Source organism: Alexandromys fortis, unplaced genomic scaffold (assembly GCF_014885135.2).
Source record: "Alexandromys fortis isolate MF-2015 unplaced genomic scaffold, M_Fortis_MF-2015_v1.1 scaffold_27, whole genome shotgun sequence".
NCBI classification, from domain to species: domain Eukaryota; kingdom Metazoa; phylum Chordata; class Mammalia; order Rodentia; family Cricetidae; genus Alexandromys; species Alexandromys fortis.
In genome coordinates, this window is record NW_026067952.1 from 12,270,795 (window position 1) to 12,297,944 (window position 27,150).

The following is a 27,150-nucleotide window of genomic DNA, read 5'->3' on the forward strand; positions in this document are numbered from 1 at the left end:
ACTTCCTGCTTACACAGTTATTATTATACTTCTTGGGTCTCTGAGGTAGTTGAAAACTAGACAGTTATAGTTTTCACTGCTTACGGGACTCAGAAAAGAAATTCACTAAAGAAATGTAAAGTATTTAAGGTTGAGAGATAGCAAAAGATAGCTTTGAATGGTAATACAAGTTATGATAGTAAAATTAGGTATGAGACTTTGAACTCACCAAGATAGGATATGGATTATTTTCTCTGAATTTGTCAAATGCAAAGGAACTAGGCATTGTTGATGTATTTACTGCCTGTATATATTGTATATAGTTATTGTACTTATTGTATATAGCTCTTATATTATAGATATAGTCTTATTTTTTTATGATTTTAGATAAAGGGGGAAATAGACTGATATTTTATTTATGTTTTAATAAAGCTTGCCTGTAGTCTGGGCCATGTGTGCTGCGCATCTGCAATCCCAGCATTTCAGAGACTAAGGCAGGAGGATTTTGAGTTCTAAAGTAACCTGGTTTAAATCATGAGATCCTATCTCAAAAAGAAAAACAATGTAGGTCTGCAGTGAAGTAATCATGTGTCATCAGGTGTGTTATTGGGTGGGGCTGTGCTAGGTGGTGGCACACGCCTTTAATCCCAGCACTCAGGAAGTAGAGGCAGGTGGATCTCTGTGAGGAGTTTGAGGCTAGCCTGGTCTACAGAGCAAGTTCCAGGACAGACTCCAACACTATCTTGGAAAAAACAACAACTAAAAAGCCTATTGCAATTAGATTTCCTGAGTGCTTGACTGCAGTATACAAAGACCAGAATGCTATTGCCTCAGTGGGTGTCACACCACAGCGCTGGACTTTTTCTTTCTTTCTTTTTTAAGAAATGCATCCAAACACATAATTGTTAAGAGTAACTTCAACTGTAGATTTACTCCTTTATTTATCAATGTTAATTAAGTATGATTCTAAAGGCTAGAGAGATGGCTCACTGGCTAAGAGCACTGGTTACCCTCGCAGAAGACTGAGTTTGATCCCTAGCACCTACATGACAGCTCAAAACTGTCTGTAACAACTGTTCAGTCCCAGAGGATCCATCACCTTCTTCTAGCCTCCACAGGCACTGCATATACATGGTGCAGAGGTACACATGCAGGAATACACCCATACACATAAAATAAAAACAAAGATTAGCCCGCCAATGGTGGAGCATGCTTTTAATCCCAGCACTTGGAGGCAGAAGCAGGCAGATCTCTGTGAGTTCGAGGCCAGTCAGGTCTACAGAGTGAGTGCCAGGACAGCCAGGACTGTGACACAGAGAAACCCTGTCTTGAAAAACAAAAAGAAACAAAAAGTTTAAAATTTTAAAAATCAATTGCTAAAAATCTGATTCTATCATTTTAGTGATAAAACCCAAACCATTTAGAGCAGTGCTTCTCAACCTTCCTAATGCTGTAACCCTTTAATATAGTTCCTCATGTTATAGTAAACCTGAACCATAAACTTATTTCATTGCTGCTTCTTAACTGTAATTCTGCTATTGTTATGAACTGTAATGTAAATATCTGATATGCAGGATATCTGGTATACAACCAAAGGGGTTCAAGATCCAACAATCTAGAAAGACTGACAGATGTCACCAGGATGCGGTGGAACACGTCTTTAATTCCCCAGCACCCAGGAGGCAGAGGTAGACGAATTTCTATGAGTTTTAGGTCAGTCTGGTTTATATGGTAAGTTCCAGGCCAACCAGAGATACACAGTGAGACCCTGTCTCAAAATAAAATAAAATAAAAATGAAAGAGAGAAAGAGAGAGAGGAAGGAAGGAAGGTATCACTCACACTTGATCTTGGCTGAGCCAGTAGTGATGGCTGTGGAACGGGCAAAGAGCTTGACAGGTATTGTAGTTTTGACACGGCGAACCAAAGGAACCGTGACACGAGGTCGCTTCACCGGAACTGCTCTGGGCACAGGCACTGGAGAAAGGCGGCCTCGATAATCAAACAGCCTGCAAAGGCAAATAAAACAGAGGCTGCAGCATGGCCTGTGACCACCAGGAGGCACTATAACACTAGCTTTACCCGTCTAACCTGAAAGGGCCAGAAAGAAGTGTCTGCTTTCAGTGAGCCCTGGTATGAAAAGGGCTTTCTTTATTTCCACCTTATCCCCAGTCAGGCCAGGAGCAGTATGGATTCCCAATCTCAAGAGAATGACATCCAGACCTACCTTCTACTTAGATAACCACCACCCCCAACCTTTGATCAGTCTGTAAATGTCAAAACAGCCTAAATCCCCACCTGGAAACAGGTTTGAAAACAGGTGGCCAACCCCTGAACCTTGGTTTTCCCATCTACTTAATGAGGGCTGTCCAAGTTCACTGTCTACCTGAGCGTGCAGTAAGGGTAGAGCATGAGAACCTGATTTAAAACATTTGAGAAAGTATGACAATGACAGACAAAAGCTGGATACACACTCAACCATGGCCTCAGACTCTAAGCCCCTTTTTTCTCCCCACCCCGGACCCCGAGACTGGGGTTTCTCTGTGTATCAGTCCTGGCTGTCCTGGATCTTGCCTCGAACTCACAGAGATCTGCCTGCCTCTGCCTCCCAAGTGCTGGGATTAAAGGCGTGTGTCACCACCGCCCCGCTAAAACCCTTTTTTTCTTTTGGACCACTTCAACGCCTTTTATACTTCAGAGATATAGGTCAAGCACTCCACAGTATTTAAAGGGTGGGTACTAAATTAGACTCAAAGCTCCCAGGCTATCTGCTGTTACTCTAGCATATAACCTGGTCCTCTCCAGAAGGGATTCTCTTCCTGAAAATGAGACAGAACTGAAGGCTGAGTAGGAGAATTGTCCCACCACATCTGCTTTAACCTCAGCTCTGAAAGGAACCACAGCCGTGTCAGGGATATACTCTGTAACTACTTTTTGGAGTCATAATACACGCCATCACTAAGAAACTCAAGGCTCCATTTTTTGGTGCTCTTGTTCAAAGAGTAACAGCTAGGGGTCAGTCTCTGGGAATGAACCAATCCCTGACCACATGGGGAGGTGATGGCTTTGACCTTGGTCAGAAATCACTGAACCAGTGAATCCCACGAGCTTCAGGAGTCCTGAGAGATCATTTGGTGTAAGCCTATCTCACTGGCTAGTAGTAGGAGAATTTGGAAGATAGACAACCCATTCACTGACATGGCTGAGATCAGCATGCAATTCTCCTGACTTCCAGTTATGAGACTTTCCACTGTACCACACTATTTCCTGAAACACACACAGCAGACAATGGTTCAGAAAAGGTGTTTTTCTTGGAATGTCTGGAGAAGGAAGGAGTGATTTTGATTTAATCTTTACCACAACCTCTAGTCAAGCATATGACCAGGAGCTGGCATTGTGGTTAGTCTTATAATCCCTGTACTCAACAGGCAGATGTAGAAGGATAATGAGTTCTTAAAACTGTTCTCAACAAATGTGGCTGAGGCCTCTGGAATAGACTTCACAAGGTTGAAGTCTAGGTAGGACTGACTGGGGATAGAAGGCAGATCACAACCCATCAGGGACTAATTCAGGCCTCCAAATAACTGGGGCCTCTTAGTCTTAAGTGTCAGATCAAGCTTTCATTTTGGCTGGGTGAGACTGAACAGAGTTTAAGGGCTCAAGAACTACCTGTGAAGGCACTGTGACTGTTTTTGCTCCCCAGCTAGCCAGCTGTGTTCATCCTTAAGCTATACTCTACTCCCCTACACTATAGGACTAGAAAAACTAACGTACTAGAAAGAGGCAAGACAGTCAGACATAAGTGCTCTGGTCCAAGCTCTGTCCCCGATTTGTGAAGCATCCTGAAGCAAAGACCCATTCACACTTCTGTGCTTCAGTTCCCAATCAGGACTCTGTGAGCTACACCAGCAATCTCTTAAGACCCTTCCAGTTTGGCTATTTAATGCCTAGACACGCCCCTTCCCTGCTCACCTGGCATAGAAGTAGTCTTGATAGTAATCATAGTCAAAGCTGTAGCCACTGGGAAAACAAAGGGAGATGGCCACTCAGCCCACTTCTCCATAGGTCCTCATCTCCAAATGTCTTCCTAAATTCTAAACTCAGCACACTGTCACTATCAGCATTTACACCCTCTGTGAAAAGAGGAACCCAACCAATACAGACAAAAAAACCATAGAGCCTCACCTGTATATGGCAGTTGCTGCTCTCTTTAGCCCCTTGGGTCTATTGGGCTTGGGCTCTCCGGCCATGTTGATGTCTGTGTGGAGGGAAGAAGCAGAGTTGGAATGCTGACGTGACAGCAGTGTGCCCACACACATCGTCATGGTGCCTCCATGTATTCACACAATGCACACATGGAGCTGAGGTATCTAAAGGTCTTCACTTCATTTTCAAACATTAGAAGAATACTAGGACATCATAGAGATATGCCTGGTTGTATAGTCATATATATATTCTAATACATACATAAGTCTTCAATACATATTTCAAGTATATGCATAAAAATCAGATATATATGAACACATACACACCCTCACATATTATATACATATCCAGGTAAGAAAGTCATATACATAGATAACCCTTATATTCAAGTATAATCAGGCTGCTTAAAGGCAAAGAAGCCAATGAATACTCATGGGTATTACACTAAACATCTTTATGCCTACCATAGTGCTTAGCCTATAAGAAATATTCAATAAAAAAATAAGCACATCTGCTTCCACACTCACAAATATTCTCACACACATTATACATATACATGTAAAACTATGTGCTCACATTCTCTACACATTTAATCACATCTGCACATCTCATATTCACTAATACATACATATAGATATACCCTATACAAAGTATGTGAGCAAGCAAGCAAGCACACATGCACACATACACACATAAAAACACTGAGGTAGACAACAGTCACTTCATATGTATGTAATCAGTAATGCCAAGAGCACAAGGCTTCCCTTTAGTCCTTGTGTTCACAGCTCCTCACAGCTTTTAGAAAGGATTCTAACCCCTATCTTCTATATAATGGGGTAACAGGATATACCAGATCATTTTGTTCCTTTTTGCTTTTAACTGGACCCATAAAGCTTGTTATTAAGAAGTTATGACGGTAGATCAGTGAGTGCACTGCTCAACCCACATCTGAGAAGCTGCTTCTTACAATAGACAGGAATTAACAGACACCCAGGACTGAACAATGTGAGTTCTAAATAGGATGTCTTCATCAAACCACTCCCCTCAAGGCACACTGATCTAGGCAGAAGAGGAGGTGGAAAGACACAGTGTCTTCCAGACACAACAGGACTAGTGCGCATCTGAACTGCTGTGGCAGCACACACAGGACCTACACAGGTTCGAGCCCAACCAGGTTGTAGCACTTAAAGGGGTTAATTGAACAAAGTATCCTTACTCCTAAACAAGAGGTTATTTGCAACTGATATCTGCCAGCAAAAGAATTTGCAAAATTAGTTTGCTCCAGTGTGTTTATCACATACCAGGGCAGGCCCCTGCCCAGGAGGAAAAAAACAAAACGAAAATTAGATGGGTGAGTATGATCTGGGAGGAAGCCGGGCGGTGGTGGCACACACCTTTAATCCCAGCACTTAGGAGGCAGAGGCTAGAGATCTCTGAGTTTGAGGCCAACCTGGTCTACAGAGCAAGTTCCAGGATAGACTCCAAAGCTACAGAGAAACCCTGTTTGGGAAAAAACAAAGTCTGGGAGGAGTTGGGGAATATTCAAAATATACTGTATGAAAAAAAAAATTTAAGGGGAAACAAAGAGGCTATGAAGAACAGGGAGAAAGGTTTTGTCTAGTAAGCCTGATGGCCTGAGTCTGATCCTAAGAACCAGCATGAAGGTGAGAACAGAGAACCAATTCCACAAAAGCTGTCCTCTGACATCTCTCTACACAGGAGCCATGATATACATATTTATGTGTAAGTGTATACAAGCCTTATTCATTCATTCATTCATTTATTTTGAGACAGGATCCCCCTGTGTAGGCCTGGTTGCCCTGGAACTCACTCTATAGAGCAGGCTGGCCCTAAACTCAGAAATCCACTTGCCTCTGCCTTCCAAATGTTGGGATTAAAGGCACATGCCATCATACCCAGAAACACAAATAATTTTTAAAAAAGACTCACTGGGAAAGCAAAGACAGGAGAAAAGGGGCCCCTCTAATAATCCCTTATAGGCACTCATTTAAGAATTACAAATATAACTTATAAAATCCCAGACAGTAGCTACATAGAGGACAGCAGAGGTTAACTTACCCAGAGTCTGTCCAGCCAGCACCCGTCCATTCTCTCCCAGCACAGCTGCCCGGGCATGGCGCTCATTTGCATACTGGACAAAAGCATAGCCTTTGTGCACAGAACAGCCAGCCACACGGCCATACTTGGAAAAGATGGTTTCCACATCTGACTTCTTTACCACAGCCGTGTTTAGGTTTCCAATGAAGACCCGAGAGTTGATGGACTTGGGGTCATTCTTGTTGGTTACATTGCTGGTCTGAATCTTCAAGGACATGGTATCCACCTGAAAAGATAATGCCAATGTGAAACTGGGCTCCCAGGCTAGGCTCGGGGAATGTTCGTGGCCCATATGTGACTAACCTGGATTGTTCCTTGCCTTGCTCACATTCTCATCCCTATGAGAATCCCCCCGTCCCTGCAGCCTGTTTTCTTGTTACATTATCAATAGTTGCCACTTACTGGCTGCTAGTCTTATACTAGATGGCTTACAATGTTCCCTTATTTGGTACTCACATGGGAAAAACCAACACTGGAAGTTCATAATGCTAGTCAACAGCAAGGCTGGCTTTAACCAGTCTCTTGACTCCTTTTAATTAGCATTGGGTGTTTTTCAGCAGGAAACTAGAAGTTACAGAGAGCTGCGAGCCACCATGTGAGTGCTGGGGGTAGAATCCGGGTCCTCTGGAAGAACAGACAGCCAGCTGGGCCATCTTTCCAGCCCTGACTCCATTTTTCTTAAACCCTGTATCTTTTAAAATATTTATCACAAATGTTACCCCGTTTAAAAACTAAATTTAGTATTTTTCTACGCATTTCTGTTCCTTCAATGCAGAGCCATAACAAAGAGGACACAAGCTATTTCAAGAAATTTTTGAAGTCCCCTATTATAAAAATTGCTTAGTCTGATCTAGATGAACACCTCATCTTTACTAACCCAGCCAATAAAGTCTTTATTGTGCCAGCCACTCTACAAAAGGTGCACTTACTGTAGGCTAAGGGTGATTGATCCCAAAAACTTGTGGATGAATATATAGATTATTTTACCAGAAACTGAGACTCAGCTTTTTTTTTAAGATTGTTAACTTGCTAATAAGAGGCATTTAAACACTTTTAAAGCCCATTTCTGTCAGTTTCATCACTGCCTCCTAGAGTTAAAGCCAATTTAAATAGTTAAGATAACAAATTTACCTGAGAATGGTCTTTAGTAATTTAATTTATTAGTTATTCACTTTATACTGATTCAAAATCAGTTCAGTTTATAAATGAGTTTGCAACTCCTCTTGTACGTGTGTCTATATGCAGGTCAGTAAACAAACTGAATTATCATGCCTCAGGTACAATCTGCCTACTTGTTTGTTTTGTTTTGTGAGACTGTTTTTTAATCTTCACTGAGTAGGCTGACCTCGCTAGCCAGTAAGCCTACCTCTGCTTCTTCTAGCACTTGTATTACAAGTGCATACCCCTATACTTGACTTTTTAAAATCTAAGACCTGTTGCCTTTAATCCTAGCACTCAGGAGGCAGAGGCAGGTGAGTTCAAGGCCAACCTGGTCTACACAGTAAATTCAGGCCAGCTAATTAGACTTGGTCTTTAAAAGGGGGGAAAAATCTGTACCCCACAGAGCCCCTCTGCAGAACAACTGCACCTTGGCATAAGCACCAAGAGATGTTAATTCCAGAAGGCAAAGTAGGTGGCTTCGTGTTGGCATTTGTACTTACTGGCCCTGTGTTCTGTGTGTAACTCCAATCTCATCTTCTAGGGCAGTTTCAAAAGGTACTAAATAGTCTCCAATCAAAATGTATAAAAACTTTCACCAGCCTGCCTGTTTATTCTACCTAATACTGGGGGGTTCGGGGGGCTTTTTTCCCCAGAAAATTAAGACTTTAAGCTGAAGAAATGTGTAATCTTTCTGTACGATCTTAAAGCAAGGTCTCAAAGCTTATCTTGCTGCGACTGAGGAAGAGGCTGGTATGAGCTTTAGAACTGACTTGGCTCATTACTAAGTTTACTTTTACACCAACATTTACAAATCACTGAAGGACACAAGGAGATACCCATGAACACACCAAATACACTCTCCATAAGCAATAGGAAATGTTTAATGGTCCCCATCTTTCAGTTACAACAATCCTCCTACCTGGATGGTAAGTCATTCAAAGGTTAATTCTGTGTCCCTCCACAAATAAAAAGAAACTATAAGCTGCCTACATGACACTAGGTGACTGATCCTGCTCAAAATTATGCAGAGATGCCACTTTGTTTGGCAGGAGGAAGCCAGCCAGGCCTAGAGTGTGGACGGAGAAAAGAGGGAAGGCAGAGATGATAGAGTTCAGATGCAATGGCTGCTGGCTCTGCCGTTTACCTGACAAAGACTGTTAGGAGTGTCTAACATGCTGTGAGCAGGGAGCATTCACTGTGCACCCTTGTGTAGCACTGTGGAGAGATCAGCACTCACTGGTTTACTGGAGAAGTCTTTCAGGGTTGGCTCTGCCAATCTTTTCTCAACTTACTTGAGCCTTGGGACAATAAATATAAAAGAACCTTGCAAATTGTGGAGGATTTTACAAGATCAAATATTAGTACAACCTACAAATCTGTCTATTCTATTAACACCACTGCTAGTGGGACCACTCTAAACGAGAGTCATGAGCAGACTGGAGTACATTCTTAGGATACCACGAATCAAGAGTCAACTGTGTCGCCTTGTTCTGCTCTGTAGAAAGGACACAGAACATGCATGTGGCTGCTAAATGAACATGTTCTGGTACCCAAATCTCAAACTCTCAATCTATATGCTCCCAGCTGAATTTTAAGTATTGCAGGATACTTTGGCATGTAGGCTATATGCTATTCTGTAGACTCCCTAAGCCCAAGGACAGATACATGTCTAGGGAGTTGTAGAACACTTGAATCGTATCACAGAGGTGTATGCCATACGGCCTAGCTTTCAGGCCTGGTTTGCTGGTCTGGTCCAAACACCCACCCTCACAAACCAACAACCCCCAACTTAATAAATAGCCCTATTTTATATTTCCCCCTTTATTCCTCTGATCTTTTAAAAAAGACAAAGTAACATGTAACTAAGGCTGGTTTTGAACTGGTTATATAGCCATGGATGATGACAAACTCCAGACCCTCCTGCTTCTCAAGTGCTGGGATCACCAGCTTGTGCCACCACATCAAGATTAACGTGTCTCAGAGTAGGAATCCTAAAAGTATCAATATCCATTTCAGCAAAAACTATCTCATTTGATAAAGTATTCCCTACTGCCAGGCAAACCTTGCTTATAAACTGTGACTAAAATCAAAGTACCAAAAACTCCAAGATTTTTTTTTTAATAACAATACAACTGAGGAGAGGTAGGTAGTGGGCATGGGGAGGGCAGAGGTCTTACAACAACCACATGTGTTATTAGAGAAATCTGTAATGATAGATTAGCTGGAACTTTGTTTTTATGTTCTTACTGTGGCAATAAAATAAAATAATGGAGAAGAACCTGGCCAGATACCACAGAACAGCCTGGGTTTGGGATGTCCTCTAGCTCTAAGTCTAGGTGTTTTTGTTGTTGTTGTCTTTTTTTTTTTTTTGCCCTGGCCCTTTGATATCCTCTCTCCCACTCGATCCCTCCAAGCCCCTCTCCCCCACCTCTCTCTTTAAAGACAAAGTCTCATATAGCTCAAGCTGGCCTTAAAGTCTTCCCCCTACTTCCACTTCCCAAGTGCTAAAATTACAGGGATGGGCTATCATACCCCACAAGATCAGGATTTTTGTATTCTATTTTTCCTTTAAGTGAGATGGGCATTCAGGACAGCATGGAACAGAAAACAAAGACAGCATCTCAAAAACACTGCTATGCTGGAGGAAAACTAGAGGGACTGCCTCCTAGGCCACTGTCTTCACTTTCACTTGCTAGACAAACAACTGCTTAAAAGCTGGAGTCTTACTAATTAAATCCCACCAGGAACAAAAGCTTTGAAATGCAATTACAGCTCAAAGGGATGGGCCAGCTTCTCCAAGTTAGTAAGAAAAAAAATTTGGCAAAAAAAATCGACCATTTTCCCAAGTTCAAACATTTCAGGCAGAAACTATGTTCTAGAACACAAAAGCCAACACTAGGGGGAAAAAAAAGAGCTTTGCAAACATACCTAAAAAGTATGGACAACTCCTAAATTTTTGGTAACTGAGAATCTACCCAAATTCACTGCAGTAAAAAGAGCCTCTGATTCTGAGGACCAGTGCTCCATACATCTCTTCCCATTTAACCTTCACATAAGATTTGTTTTTTTTAAATAGGAAAATGAGACAAAGTAATTAGTTAATAAAACAAAGCCACAACTGGATTCAGGTCTGTCTGACTGAAAAACAAAACAAAAAAGCAGGCATCTACAGGGGCCAGATTGTGTGTGGAAAAATTCTTGAGGTAATAGTTTCTAGGGCAAGAATATTCATCTGAGTCAAACACACACACACACCAATCCCCCTTTTTTCTCCCCCCCTTGTACAGTTCTTCAAGTTGCATAGGACTTTTGTGAATGCCATAGATGTCTGTCTGTGAGGCATTTAGAATCTCATTCTTCCTTCAAATTCTATGTTGAAATCTAATTTTAAGAGTTTAAGAGATAGATCAACAGCCTTCTGTCCATCCCTCACTGCCTGGTAACCAAGAGCAGCTGAGCCACAGAGGCAGTAGAACTTATGGGCAAACTGCTTAGCTTTCTCCAGAAATGGTTATCTTTATCATTAATAGCAACTTTCTTTCTAAAGCACCCAGATAACACCAGAGTTATCTAAGGACAGGCGACAATGGAGTCTTTAGAAGGTTATTAGGGCATGAGAGCCAACTCTGCATAAATGGGTTTTAGTATCTTTATAATATAAAGAACCTCCTGAGAACTGCCTTTCCCTCTCCACAATGTAAGACTAGAACAAAAAGACTTGCCCTGGAACCAAGCACACTTACCAGATACCTTCATTTTGAACTCTAGAACTTAAAGAAATAAATTTATTGTTCATAAAGTAACCATTTTTGTCATAGAATCACAAAAGGACTAAAATAATATTGCTAGTCATCCCCCCAACCCCTTTTAAAGACTGCAGTTTTTTGAAGTTATATGATTTATGTAAGGTCAAGCAGCTAGTGAGGGGACCTGACATTCTACAGATTATCTGTAAACCTGACTCTGATTCAGCCACGACTACCTCATTAGGCTTCAATCCTAATCTCAGATTAAATTAAGCCTAGTGTTTAAACCTGCCCAGGACTGAACCTGTTCCTCTAAGGAGGAGCTGCTACTCTTGGTCTTGTTGCCCGATGCTGCTTAGTCAGTTTTAGCCAGTCATGCTGGGTTACTTCTGGCTTCATTTTCCTGCCTTTGCCCTGAGATAACTCTAGGGCAGCAAGCTGGTAAATAGCTGTCAGTGATAGGAAACTAAAACTATCTCTGGAGAAAGCTAAGCAATTAGATGGGTCAGTGTCTAGGGACTCCTTTAGCCCAGAGATCCTGGTTACCAGGCACCCATGGATGACAGAACATCTATTAATCTCATTAAACTCATCAGGCCCCCCCTCATTAACACTGCCCAAATGATCATTACTGGCCAGACAGAACTAATTTCCCAAGTAGCACTGACAATTTCCACTCCCATGAGAAACTTCAGCTCTCATCTAGCCAACCACAGAAGGCTTCTAAAAGTATGGAAGTGCAAGCTGAACTGGCTACAGATCCATAAGGCTCCACTTTGGCTCAGATGTTCATGTGACCTGACAAGTCATGTGATTTCTACAAAAAAAAAATTTGTTAATATTCTTTTTCTGAAAACAGAAAGCATCTCCCTGATTATCTTTTCAGATCTGTGTAGTAACCAAGTAGGCTAATCAATTTGAAAGTGCTCTGTTGTATCTTTAGTACATTTTGAAAAGATATCAAGCTGGGCAATGGTGGTGCACGCCTTTAATCCCAGCACTCGGGAGGCAGAGACAGGTGAATCTCTGTCAGTGCGAGGCCATCTTGGTCTACAGAGTGAGTTCCAGGACAAGCTCCAAAGCTACAGAGAAACCCTGTCTTCATCCCCCATAATAAAATAAGTAAAAGATATAGAATTTACATATTTCTATTACTGCCCAAATTCTTTTTTATTAGTTAATTAACTTATTTAGTTTTTCAAGACAGGATTTCTCTGTTTAGTCCTCGATGTTCTGGAACTCACTCTGTAGACCAGACCAGGCTGGCCTCAAACTCAGATCTGCCTGCCTCTGTGCTGGGATTAAAAGTGTGCACCACCACCCCCTGGCTACTACCCAGCTTCTATACCTCACATTCAAAAACCATTTTGGAGTGTTTCCTGTACTGGCCTTGCTGAAACCAAGTAGAGACTGCTCTCTTGGTTGTCAAGAAGCCCTCTTTCGCCATGGTGGCATGGGCTTTTAATACCACCACTTAAAAGACCAAAGCAGGTATATTTCAGTAAGTCAAGGCCAGCCTGATCAAACAGTGAGTTTCAGGGCATCCAGGGTTACATGGTTAAGACCCTGTCTCAAAAAATAAAAATTAAAAAAGCCATTTTGGGCACCTAGTTTTTATTATTGTTGTTAGTTTTGTTTTTCCTCAAAACAAAGACAAAACATGATGAAATAGCAAAAAACAGCCCAAATTTCAGAGTCAGGTAGAAGGACTGGGTTCCAAATATAGTCCTGTCAATTTATGAGCTTGCTCATGTCCCTCTCCATCACACTTGCTAGGCCTCAGAATCCTCAACTACTGAGCAGATTTAAACTATTCTGCTATGGCCAGATAGTACCCAGGGGACCAGTGATGTGGCTCAGCTCGTAATGGCACTTGCCACCAAGCCTGAAGACCTGAGTTTGTTAGATCCACAGGACATTTACAGCAGAGGAAGGGAATCAGTTCTCAAATGCTGTCCTCTAAACTCCAAATGTGCACCCACAGACTGACTAAATAAGTGAATAAATGTAATTTTTAAGAAAATCGAAGCTAGGGGGCTAGAGAGATGGCTCAGCAGTTAAAGAATACTGACTGCTCTTCTGGAAGACCCAAATCCAATTCCCAGCACCCACATGGGAGTGCATATCTGTCTGCAACTCCAGTTTCAGGGTTTCTGACACAGAAATACATAGAGGCAAAACACCAATGAACATAAAATAAAAATAAATTATGTTTTTAAAGTGTTTAAAATTTAAAAAATTAAAGTCAGGCATAGTGATAGACAATTCCAGCACTCTGGAGGCAGAGGAAGGCTGATCTCTGTGAGTTCAAGGCTAGCCCAATATGATGGTTATTTTTGGTTGTTAACTTGACTATATCTGGAATTAACTAAGTCCAAGTGGTTGGGCACACCCATGAGAGAATTTTCTTAACTAAACCATCTGAAGTGGGAAGACCCATTTCTAATCTGAATTTTTTGAGGTAGGAAGATTCACTTTTAATCTGTGCCACGTCTTCTGCTGGCTGCCTATATAAATAACACGGAAGGAAGCTCACTTTCTCTTTGCCTGCTTGCTCTCACTTTTGTGGGCAAGTCCATTCCTTCACTGGCATTAGAGCCTACTTCTTTGGAATTCTAGTGTATACTGGGGACCAGCTGAGACATCCAGTCTCTTGGACTGAACTACTAGATTCCTGGACCTTCTGTTCATAGGCAGCCATTGTTGAATTAGGCATTCTAATAAATCCCCTTTCTACATATATAGATTCATTCTACAAGTTCTGTTCCTCTATTATCTAGTGTATACAGCAAGGTCTAAGACACTCAGGGCTACATGGAGATCCTGCCTCAAAAATAATTAATAAATAAATAAATAGGTGGGGGGGAGTGGGGGGTGTATCAGTCTAATGGTAGGTTAGGGACTGGTAATGTGGCTGGGTGGCAGTGGCAATGCACGCCTTTAATCACAGTACTCAGGAGGCAGAGTCAGGTTGATCTCTGTGAGTTCAATGCCAACCCAGTCTACAAAGTGAGTTCTGGGCTAAGTGAATTCCAGGACAGCCAGGGAAACACAGAGAAATCCTGCCTAGGAAAAAAGAAAAAGAAACAAAACAAAACAACAAAAAGCACAAAGAAACAAACAGAATGTTATGGTTTGGATACCAACAGCCCCAAAGATTCATATACTGAAGTCTTATTCCCCAACTAGAAGCACTATTTTTTAATAACTATACTATGAAGATGACAGTCAGTCTATCAAGGATTAACCCACCCACTGATGACCTCATGGCAGAAACGGCTGTAAGGAGGCAGCACCTGGCTGGAGCTGTACGTCATCACAACACGTCTCTGAAGCATGTATCTCACTCATCTCTAGCTCTTTTCTGTCTCTCTGCATCTGGCCACCTTAAGATGAGTACTTTGCTTTACCATGCCCTCTACCAAGACATTCTGCTTTACCAGACCCAGAAACGAAGAACCAAACATGAGTTGAAACTGTGTGCCCAAACAAACCCTCACTTAACTGATTTATTATTATTATTATGATTTATTCATCTATTTTGTCACAGTGACAGAAACTAACACTTCGGATAACCCAATGTCCCATGAAAACAGATTAATCCAGTCGAACACTCTCGGTGCTCCACAGTCCAGTTCTGATGGTTTTTACCTGTGTCTCCCAACGCAATATTATTTAATCAGAGAGTAAGAGAATAGAAGGCCTATATAATTCTCTTAACTCTTGTCTTAGTGTCTAGCTAGTACCTTGATGGAGGAAGGTCATTGGTTAATTATAATAAAGAAACTGCTTGGCCCTCATAGGTTAAAACATAGGTGGGAGGAGTAAACAGAACAATGCTGGGAGGAAGAGGAAGTGAGCTCAGAAGCCATGCTCCCCTCTCCCGGGCAGAGGCCATAAAGCAAGCTGCCAGGTCAGATATGCTGAATCCTTTCCAGTAAGCTGGTGCTACACAGATTACTAAAAATGGGTTAGGCAAAATATGAGAATTAGCCCGTAAAAGGCTAGAGCCAGTGGGCCAAGCAGTGTTTAAATGAATACAGTTTGTATGTTGTTATTTCGGGTAAAGCTAGCCAGGCGACCAGGAGCTGGGGCAGCAGAAACGCAGCCCACAGCTCCTACTACAGTACCTACGAACAACAACAGTGTCTCCTCTGCATGCCTGTCAAACTGTCACAGCATAAGAAGGGATTCCAGGCTTTGCATAGGCCACCCTCACTCACTTGTGCCATACGGCCCTAGTTCGCTCCCATTTCACTGTTGTCAGTGAAATGTAGAAGGCCCTGAAGGGACATGTAAAGCAGAAACAGAAGGCTTCAGTCACACTCACTCCACACCATGGTCCAAGTGTGTATCCCACCTCTCCTGTTATCTTATACACAAATTAGACTTTTGACTGTGGCTTTGGATGGAAGCTTAGAATCTATGAAACATGCTCCTTAACAATTATGGGGAAATGCAACAAATGATGGGTAGGTAAACTATCTTAACAATCTCTAAAACTGACTTAAGTTACTAAGAAGTCACCCACAACCCTACCTATCCATCTAGTAATCACTAAAAATCCAAATTCTAAGCTAATTATAGACCAAATACTAGCAAATAAGCTATGTGTTTATTCATCTGGTAATTAGTCTGGTAACTAGACTCAAACACGGGATACCTTCATGGTCACAAAGCAGATGTGCCTTGGTAAAAGTCCACTGCCTCAGAAGTAGCCTAAGCAAAAGTTTGGGGTACCAGACAAGAGGAGAAACATGAGAGAAAGATCTACCATGGTGGTCTAAGATGAATCACCACTGGGTGGTGGCAAGAAACTAAACTGTGGGAACAATATCTGGAATCATCTTTCAAACTTATCCTCCCGCACCTGCTTTTGTAAATACATATACAGAGTAGGGCTGGAAAATGTCTGAAATGGGAGAACATCTGTTACTGTCTCCTAGTCCCTTGAAAGATGCATACTTACTCTTGTCTTGAGGGAGTACACAATACATAGACTTTAACCAAAATATGTGGAAGCTTTATACAAGTGATTCCTCGGGATCATGACCAACCTAAGAAATTAGCATAAATATTCTCTTCACTCTGCAGATTAAAAAACTGAGTCTCTGGCTGGGGATGTAGCTCAGTAGTAGAGTACTTGTTTATTAGTGTGCATGCATAAGTCCTGGGTTCTCTCCCCTGTACCACAAAGAAAGAAAATCAAAAACTAACAAGCAACTGAGTCTAAGAGTCACAGCAATTGGCATGATTAGAGTGAGAAGATTGCAGCTTGTCTGATCATATATGTTTCTTCCTTCTCCATGAGATCATTCTCGGCGATTTCTTCATCCACAAGAATGATCCTGGCTTTACCAGTAATGTTCATACGACCTCATACAATCTACTGTATACTGTAAACTGCTATGTGCCACTTGTGCTCACTAAGAAGCTAGTCCTGCAATCAGGGTTTCCTTGCTGTTTCAGACCCAAGGATGTTTATATCAAAGTGTCCTCCACAGCCCCTTAAATGGAGATAAGTTGGTCCTCTTACTTCTGCTGTAACAAAGAGAAAGAACACAATGAAACAACCCCCAAGCAAAGCTACTTTACTTTGAGAATAGCTAGAAGGTAAAACATTCCCAACAGAGGTAATGCTACCATTTATCCCACAATATAAAACTACCTACAATGGGAAAGAAAGGCTGAAAGTCCAGCCAGATCTTTGAGTACCCAATTTGATATTGTCTCTATCTGCTGCTATTTGTTCTTTGACTTGTCACCCTCATTCAAGGGGACCTGACTAGGGAGTCACTCTATTGGGAACTCTAGCAGACTTGACTGACTTAAAGAGGCTTCCCCAGTCAATTTCTGCTGATGTTTTGAGAGCCTGATATAATGCTTTGCTTGGCTATCTATCACCTGTGTATCTATCATTTGCTATTTAGTCCTTTATCTTGGATTGCTATGTACTTAGCTCCTTTGTTCAAAACCAAAAATTTGGCTCTCATAGGTCACTCTCTGGAACACATAAAACATTAGATTTTAGACCACAAAAGACCCTTCAGGTCTGTATATATAGCTAATCATATAAAAAGCCCTTACTACATACCTGAACTGTCTTGTCTTTTAAGCCTCTTCCTGAGGCAAAGGACGATGTACGTTCCATGTAACCAAAGACAAGTTACTACTTAGTCCTATTTAAGATAAGACACGGCACAAATCTGAGAGACCAGAATTGGTTCTTTAAACCTTGGAAAAGAATGGCTTCGATACTGAGTCTAGGGTTGGTCAGCTTCTGATCCTTCAGGCAAATTTACGTGATCTTTCCTATACCATGCTCACAAGCCCAAGAGCCAATCAGCACTTGCTGGGAAACTGCAAAATGGCCCCCTCCCACTTCTCATGCCTCATGAGGCTGGCTCCTCACAGTGATAATGTGGTAAGATTAGTCACTGCTTGCTGTTGCTTGATTATAGCTATTCTTTGCTGTAAATGAAGTTTAAAAGTCATCAAAGGGTTTGTCAGCTGTGACTTATGAGCCTTTCTCCTGCAGGGAAGTCAGGCAGTGACAAATGCCCCTCTGTTCTGCTATCCATTATAAGTTGGAAAGTGCCATGTTCCAATTACTGGAGACCCCAATACAGCACATGGAAAACCTTGCTCCAGGCTTCAGCCATTACTCAGGCCTGGCAGGGTTGCCCTAGGCCCAAATCCCATAGAATAAGAGTAGACAAACATACTTTTCCTGACTTTTGAGCTAGCCCCTTCCACCCTTACCTTATGTTAACCCTGGTGGTTTACTTCAGACACATTTCATTGTACCATATTGGCTGTCTTAAAGTAGTAGGTTAGAGACACAAGGAAATAAGATCAACTATACATACAAATATATTAGGTAAACAATATGAAACATGATCCCTTCAGAGAAACAGCAGACGATAAAGTACCTAAGATGTTCAGATAAAACAAACTGAAAGGACCTTTAAAAAAAAACCTCTGTTATAATCAGTGGTCATAGTATTCAACACCCATAATATGCTAAGCCCTGTCATGCTAGATGCTAAGGAATGCAAAATGATAAAATATGGTTCCTCTATCATGGCAGGAAAAAATTAAGAACCAGACAAAGTGACTTCCTTAAGGTCAAAACTAAGTTAGGTTAGTGATAGAATTAGAACTCTTACCTCTGGTACCACAGAAAAAGCAGAGGGACAAGGGACAGACAGTTCCTCTGCACACTATGCAGAAAATAGCATAGCTCCATCCAGATCAATATACATTTACTGTCCTCTAACCTACCCAAAGTCTCAGAAAAATGAGAGTGACAGCAAGACTTGCTTCGGAGTGTGGACGAAGTAATGTGCACACAGTGCAGTGCAGACACATAGGTTAAGTAACCCAAATATTTACCATCAAATCATCTATAAAGCAACTCTTTGAGGTAGGTACTAATAGTGTAATAGAAAAGACTGAAGCTCTTTTACACTTCATCACACGAACCAAGTAAGCCAGGATTTCTCAAAACTATTCATGAAAGATCAGGGTTTTTTGTTATTGTTGTTGCTTTTTAAAATTCTAATTTATTATACATAAATACTGATACAAGAAAATGTCAAGTAACCAGGGTTTCTAATTATTTTACTCTCAAGTTTCACACTTAGACTGAACTACCAGTAACAGATCCATTACAACTTAAAAAATGGTTCCAGACTCTGCCCTATCAAACTCTATGAAAACAAAGCAAATAATAACAATAATTAACTTCATTTCTCCAAGTCATTTAGCTTAAATTTTTTAGACTTTGGTATCAAGACTACTCTGAAAATTGCCAGTTAAACAAACACCTTATCCCTGAACAAAAAACACCCTGACCCTGAAACCAGAGCCAAAGAAACACACTTGCCCCTAGAATCAGAGCCAGTTAAAGAAATATGCCCTGACCCTAATATTAGAACCAAAAGGCTAAAAAAGGACAAGTAAAAGAAACAAAGTTTGGCCCTGAAATCAGAGCCAACTCTACCCCTGACCAACTGAAATACAAAACCAACTAATCCCCAAGCAGGAAAACCCAACCAATCCTTGAGCAGGAGACAGTCCCCCTAGTCTAGGGGTGTGACCTCTCCCTGACCCCAGATACCATGGACTCCTCCCCTTAATAGGAGGGCCCAGAAGCAGGCAACTCCTCACCCCATAGGAAGCAGTCAACCCCAAGTCCGTGGCCATGCAGGTTTGGAATTCCCTAAGTCCTTCCCTCTTTGTCTGATCATTATTTAAAAAAAAAAAAAAAAAACCACCCTCTCTGCACTGCTGCAGATGTTGCTTCTGACAGGCCCAAGTTAATTCATCATAAAGACTCTTTGCTTTTGCATCATCAGTCTCATGGTGGTATTTCGGGATCTGTACTTTGGGCATAACAGGGTCCCCTGAAACTGGAGTTACAAATGGTTGTGAGCCCCCATGTAGGTACTGGGAAGTTCACTCATGTCCTCTCCAAGAGCAACAAGTGTACTAAACCACTGAGTCATCTTTCCAGCCTCCAAAATACGTCACACTGCTTGTGCAGATGTAAGTAGTTGTACATATTAATAGGGTTGTTGGAAGATAAAAAACAACTTAATTCAAGAAGCTTCGGAAACATTACAAAGCATGCAAAGTTAGGTTTGGTAATCCCAGAACTCAAAATCAAACAAACAAGGCATACATCATTGGTTCCTCCTAATCATGATTATTACTGTTAGAACTCATTAAAAAAAATTTCCTTGTGATTATGATGAGACAGGTGGCTCAGCTCTACTTTAACAGTAATCTGAGTCAAACTATGATGAAGGGAATAGTAATATCACTGGATCCAATCAAGACTCTTCAAATGAGTCACCAAAGTCTAGGAGAGACTTATCTTTTAACGTCACAGGGATGGTTCTGAATGTCCATCAAGTGTTCAAAGAATAAATAATGATTATCTGAAAAAAATAAAAGAACCTATAGGTCCTACAAAGAACTCAAGTTGTAGAGAATAGAAAAAGTGCCTTTAAGCCAAGCTCCCCAAAAAGGGCTACCTCGTGCACTGAGAACCAGACACACAGATTAGTCTCTATATGGACAAGAAAACCTTGAGGGCTGAAGTGTAAGGCATCCTGTTCACTCTTACTCTGTATCTGCTGGGATCTACTCCAATCACAGCACAGGGCTGTGCCACAGTTGTGCATGTCACCCCTTTGGGGTCTATACTAGAGAAAGCAAAGAATAACAGAGAAGATGACTAACTCACCCCTTACTAGGACAGGCCAAAGGTTAACCCTAGGGCCTAAATCCCACCTCTACTAGCTAAGAAACCTTGGGAAGGTAATTTACTTCTTCAAAGCACAAGGTCGCCTCTCCTCAAGGTGTGGTAGTGCAGACTTCCAATTCCACTGTGGATCCCAACTTCTTCCCCACCCTGTCAAGACTAAGGCAGATAGATGACCAGATCCAGCTACACAATGTGACCTTGTCTCAAAACAACAAAAACCTCAGGGTTCCCCATCTGTAAAGGAGAAATAAATTTCTGTCCTATCTCAGTGCAGTACTGTAAAGGCAGAAAGAGATCTCGTGCTGAGTGTGCAATGGAGCTTCTGGCAAGAAGACCCCGTAAGGGTGGGAAGTCTGCACAGGCAGAGCCACCCAGGCAGGCAATCAGCTGGAAGCAGGACGGGACAGTTCAAATTGGCACTGCAACCAAGTGTGTTGCCTCTCAAGTAGAATCAATATTTTCCACATTACAACAATCCTTCCCCCTGGAAATTCTGACCACCGTCCCTAAAAGCCTCACAAAAAGCTCTATCCTAAAGATAACAAGTGCACTCACTTGCTATGGTTTTGGTTTTAATTCCCACATTCAGGTAGAGATATGGGTGCTGAGTCAAATATAATTTACGACTCTGCTATATTTTAAATGGTGAACGCCCCTACATACCCCTCCCTGCCCCAAAGATCCATGCATCAAAGGCTTGGTCCTGGGAATGGTATCACTGGGAGGTGACTGAACTTTTGAGAGATGGGAGATCTTTGCTACCTGGATTGTCCTGTCAGCAATTTTGGTTCATCGTGCACTCTTGCCATGGACACAAAGCAAAAGGACAACTGACTATGGGTTTGAACCTCTAAACTGCAAGACTTTTTTTTTTAAAATAAATTAAGCTAGCTTAGATTTTATTCTAAGAACTGACTAACACAGGCTCTAAGAAATCATCCCATAGTGTCATGTTTGGCACAAAGAGAACCACTCAGAATAATGCCAGTTATTTTATTTCATTAGTTTATTGCAATAAGAGTTTTTTAAAAAGATAAAATGAAAAAAATGGTGTGTGTGTGTGTGTAAGTAACGAATATGTGCTTGGGCATGTGAATGCAGTGCCTACAAATGCCACAGAAGGTATTAGATCCCTTAGAGCTGGAGTTATAGGTGGTTGTAAACACACCAACATAGGTGCTGTGAACTGAGTTCAGATCTTCAATAAGATCAGTGAGCACTCTAAATCAATAAGCCATCTCTCCAGCCCTCTCTGTTGTATAGCTATTGCCTCCAAACTGAAGCATGGGGGGTAGGGGGTGACTCCATTCTTGGGGGAAGGGCAATACCAATAATGACCCATAGACTCATGAAGCAAAGGAAATTCACAAGGCTCAGAAAGATCCTAAAACCTCTGAGATTCACATGGTCTGTGTCCAGTTTCTATAAATAGTAACGGGTAGCCAAGGAGAGAATTCTATCTCACTGAGCTACCTATAAATTGTGCAGGGAGCTCTAGAATCACCATCTATGCAGGGGTGGGCTTATCCACGCTGCTACTGCGTAGAGTCATTCACACTCCCATAAACAACCCAGCACCCTCAGCTACCTACGCTCTGGTAAATTACCCACAATGAATTCATTGTTTCACTAAACTCGTCTGTAAGACTTTGGTTCACATTCCCCCAGAAAAAAAAAATTAGACTACTGGGACTCACTCTGTGGTCAGGATAGCCTTTAATTTGTAGTGATCCTGTTTCAGACAGCTAGCTGAGGGCTGGGATTACAGCTATGACCTACCAAGCCCAGCTCCTGTTGTCTGCTGTGTAACTAACTCCACAAATAATAAGTATCTCCTCTTGTGGTCAGACAAACAGGCACCTACTGTACTGCCTAAAACCTTTCAGAGCTTCCCAACTATCAATAATCAAGTCCAAATCCCTGATAAAACTATAAGGACTGTTACTAAGGCCACCAAATTCATATGCAACAATCTTAAGCAATTACAAACCACTCATTTTACACATGAATAGATCACAGTAGAAAGACAAAATTAGTTGCTCTATGTAACACAGTGAACAAGTCAGTATGAACTGGATCTGAAGGACTGGACTTCAATGTAAAGTTCAAAAGTTCCTTTGTTCAATTAGTCTACATGGGGTAGGTATAGGAATGCAGCACTGTGTAGTTTAGGAAACCTTCTCCTTTTGGGAATAACTTTGTTTGAGGCTACCATCCTGAACAACAGAACTGGAGCAATGACGAAGATGGTCATTTGTGCTTCACATAATGTATTTCTTCATACTTAAGTTGAAAAGCCCTTGCTGTCATGAACATCAAAGTAAAGGCCAAATAACGAACGAAGCACTACAACTTTGGCAAAACCAGCTAGCTCCTATTACGAGCCCGGCACCTTCCCAAAGTTCCAAACAACTCAGTTTAACTGACAGAGCTGGAAGCAGCTGTGGTAGCTATGGTTCTTTTACCCCTGTTATTATTGTGTAATTAGAGATAATACTAAACAAACTTTTATGCTCTAACAATTGATTTAAAAATAAATAAAAGTAGCCGGGCACCATCCCAGCACTCAGGAGGGAGTTCAGGCAACAGCACTCAGGCAATCTGCGAGTTCAAGGCTAGCCTGTTCTACATGATCTAGTTCCAGGACAGCCAGGGCTGTTAAAAAGAGAAACCCTGCAAAAGAAAAGGAAAGGAAAAAAAAAAAAAGAAAAGACAGACAGAAAGGAGAAGGAGGGAGGGAGGGAGGCTAAGTCACTGGGTTCTTTCCCTAGCATCTCCCCATCAAGGTTCCCTTCAACTGAGAGAGGGATCTCAACTGCAGAAGAAAGGGAACAACAGGCTTTTAGGATGCCCCAGTGTATAACCCCAAGAACAAATACTTACTAGTTATGTCACTTTGGTTGCATCAATAAACTTCCTGTATCTCCACATAACATATACGCACTCTTACTACATACTAGGTCATTCACCAAGCTCTGCTGATTTGCCTTCTTAAATTATTTTAAAAATGTTAGTGATTCATACTTTACACTCAGGGCTTCTGCAAGAGCAGTAAATACTCTTAAGCACGAAACGTCTCTCCAGCCCCCACCTCTTTTCTTTCCTTGATTTTTCCCAAGACAGGATTTTTCTGTGTAGCCCTGGCTGTCATGGAACTCACACTGTAGACCAGGCTGGTCTCAAACTCAGAGATCTGCCTGTCACTGCCTCTCAAGAGCTGGGACTAAAGTCATGTACCATACCACCACCTGCCCCCCATCTTTATTATTACTAAAAATTATTAAAACCAATCATTTACTGCCACTAAAAGTATTACATTTTTTCTTGCTTAAAATGGCAATCAAGATTTTTAAAATGTACTTTATTATTTTTAAATGCCTATCCAACCATTTTAGTAAGAACCTGCTTCATTTAATGCCTATTACTTGAAATTACCATGAACCCTACTCCCAAAATACCCATATAAACCTCCACTTTTCTTATAGTATATTAATGACTATTATCAATGTGCTACTGTTTCCTTCCAGTGCTTTTTTCCTTGTGTATTACAGAGTTAGAGCATTTATTCAATTTAATTTGTTCTATTTTAAGACATGGCCTTACACTGTCACCCAAGATGGCACAAACTCAATCTTTCTGCCTCACTTTTATGAATGCTAAGATTACAGGCATTTATAACTATCCTCAGCATAACCTTTTTTCCAAATTAACATGTACATATAATAGCATTTTTATTTGTTTATAGTTTTCAATAAGCATCATCCAGTAGAACTACTGCTTTAATAACTAAATGAATTTATAATAGTCTAGGCTGGTGGACGTTACAGCATTTTTCCAACTTCTCATTATTATAAATAATATTATCTGAGAGAAAGCTTATTCTAGATACTGTATACTTTCTTGGAATAGATTTCCAGAAGCATAATTACTGGTCATATGTATGAACATTTTTACAGCTCAAGATATACAACCTAATTGCCTCCCAAACGGTTGTATCAACTTTCAGTGCTATCTTGAATGACTGCCACTTTCATGACAAACAGGACCATATATTGTACTGTGCTTGTGTATAAGATGTGAATAAGTAGGGGAAAACAAATCCTCGTTGTTTTTCTGCCCATGTGAAAATGAATAGTCTTCTGATTATGTTTACTAGTTTTTTTTTTTTTAACTTCACAGAGTTCTGAATGATACAAGGAAATAATTACAGATCCTTAGGCAAAGGAACAAGAAAAAGATTTATTTACTAACTGATCAAGAAACCATTTATTAGGGCCGGAGAGGTGGCTCTGGGGTTAAGAATGCTTATTCTTTTGCAGAGAGTGCAATTTTGATTCCCAGCACCCTTATCAGGCAGCTCACAACCCACTAATTCTCCAGTTCCAGGGTATCCAAACCTGTGTGCACTCCTTAGAGAAATCATCAAGAAATTCTAACTTGTTAAAAGAAACAAAATAAAGTCAGTCCACATCTAAGGGAAGTGGAAACAGCAAGAAGTTATAGAAGCTTGAGAGTACACAGTCTGGGGTGCATAAGGATTTATCCTGCAGAAAATGACACCAGAGAAACTGGATGACAGTGCATCAGGAGAGCTTTGTGGCCACCAAAGAGTATGAGAGCCAATATTTATTCCTGTGTGGTAAGTCACAGTGCTCTGTAAGAAGGCACACATTAAGTGCTCTTCAGAGTCTAACCCACCAACTCATCCCTGGACAGAGTATCCTGTTCTAGTGCTGACTTCTTTCTCTCATGTTAAGTCTTCTCTCACCAAGCCTCAGAGAACTTTCCTACTATTTCTGCTTAGCACAGTGTTAGACATAGCAGGGGTGCTAAGAATGCTCACAGATTGATTATTTGGAAGTTCCTCATACATTAATACTCAATAAACTCTCGATGCCTTGGCATAGCCTCTAATCTTAGAAACCACTCAGTTCATTGTCTGACCTCAGAAATCTTCCTACTTCTTGTTCATTCTGCCAAATTAAAAAGAAAAAAAGTGCTTGGGTACAAAAGGCTATAAAGTGTGATAACTAAAAAGCACATCAGGTAGCCAGACAGGAAGCCCAGGGAGACATAAATCCTTCCCTAAAGCACAGTTCTCAAGCCAAGGACCCTCCCCTCAGTCTCACCAGCATTGTAACATTAAAACAGAATTTACCAATTGAGTGTTACAAGTCTCTTTTGAGGAAACTCAAACTATACCTTAAGGTATTACTGCTTTCTACACTAATAACAGTACCTCGAAGAAGGCAGGAATATTAGCGGGATGATTATTTTAACAACCAAAATGAATGCCTTGCTGGCTGTGGTATGAGGCATGGGCTGTGGGTATTGTGTGCTGGCTAAAGTCCATCCTAGGAGACTGTTATCAAAATGATGTCTCAGTGTCATCTCTTCCTGGCCTGACTTCTTCCCAATACAACAGCATCGCCATCTGTTTTATCTCAGCATCCTCACTGCCTTTCAGGACAGACCCATAGGAGGTGCTCAAGGACTATCTACTCAACTGAACTGAGCCACAAACCATGCACTGTGACCCCTAAACTTCCCTTTCCCCATCCCTGCTTTTTAAGAAACAAAGAAGCTGGGGAGAGAAAATGTGAAGACATCTTTAGAAAAGTTCAAGCAAGCCACAATAATTATTGTTTATCACATGGTGTCAGAACACAGTCCAAGAATGGAGTCATGGGGGGGGGGTGATTCTGAATTAAGAAAACTACAAGAAATCCTTCTCAAACTTCAGCTTCAGTATCTGCTGCACTTCTGTATTTGCACTTCTGTATCTGCCTCCCTGTACTAAATTCTAAAGAGACTACTATATTAATCACTGCAATACTGGCCTCCAACTCTACTACCCTGTAACCAGCAGGTGTTTGCTAAAATTTATGCCAACAAATAAGTGTAAAAATCCTACCAAAGCTGGGCATGGTGGCACATGTCTTTAATCCCAGCACTCAGGTAACTGTTAGCTCAATAGTCTAGTCTATATAGTGAGTTTCAAGCCAGCCAGGACTACAAAGTGAGACCCTATCTTTTTATTTTAGAATCCTACCCAAGTCCTGTTAGAATAAATGATTCCTCACAGTTTCTGATAGGGAAATTCCTTAATGTGAAATATACGGCTGTAATTTCTAAGATGTACCCAAGTACTTCACACTCTTCAGTAGGAGAGAGGGAGAGAAAAGGCAGTGACAAGAGAAAACAAAATTGGGTTCATTACATTATTTTGAGCAAAGGAAAAGAGAGGTTGAGAATTCAGACCAGACTTCTGGATCTGGGCTTTCTGTGGTAGGAAGATGCACAAGGTCCTCACCATGCAGAGAATAGCAAAAGCCAGAAAACACCTGTCAGCAATCAAAGAGAAGGAGACCCGGCCCTCCCTCTCTATATTACCCAGTGATCTTCAATTTGACCAACTATACTACGTGGTGTCCCATTATGCAGAAACAAATACAAAGCAATGTTTTTAAAAAGACATTAAGTTCATCCATAAGACTGTAATGGTTTTTCAATTAATAACATTAATTGAACATTAATAACATTAACTGAACATTAATCACACATCAAGATCACACTAAGCAACTGTGAAATAATATAAACCTACAAATAACTACCCCTTTTATATCTTAATGGACTATGACAATGGAAATAGTAACCTCAATGTCACT

The 27,150-nt window shown here is 41.2% G+C and overlaps 1 protein-coding gene across 3 annotated transcripts in view; it reads right to left on the reverse strand.

The window, feature by feature from the left end:
* The window catches only part of Raly (RALY heterogeneous nuclear ribonucleoprotein), a 71,006-nt gene that overhangs the window by 4,480 nt on the left and 39,376 nt on the right, over window positions 1-27,150 (reverse strand). For 2 of the 3 annotated variants that reach the window (XM_050150748.1, XM_050150750.1), the window contains 4 exons: window positions 6,263-6,527; window positions 4,163-4,235; window positions 3,950-3,997; window positions 1,820-1,986 (listed from right to left, as the gene is read on the reverse strand). In XM_050150748.1, coding sequence (XP_050006705.1) covers window positions 1,820-1,986; window positions 3,950-3,997; window positions 4,163-4,235; window positions 6,263-6,518 — 544 coding nt within the window. In that variant the 5' untranslated portion in view covers window positions 6,519-6,527. The remainder of the gene's footprint in view (window positions 1-1,819; window positions 1,987-3,949; window positions 3,998-4,162; window positions 4,236-6,262; window positions 6,528-27,150) is intronic. The other variant, XM_050150749.1, reaches the window with a different exon arrangement.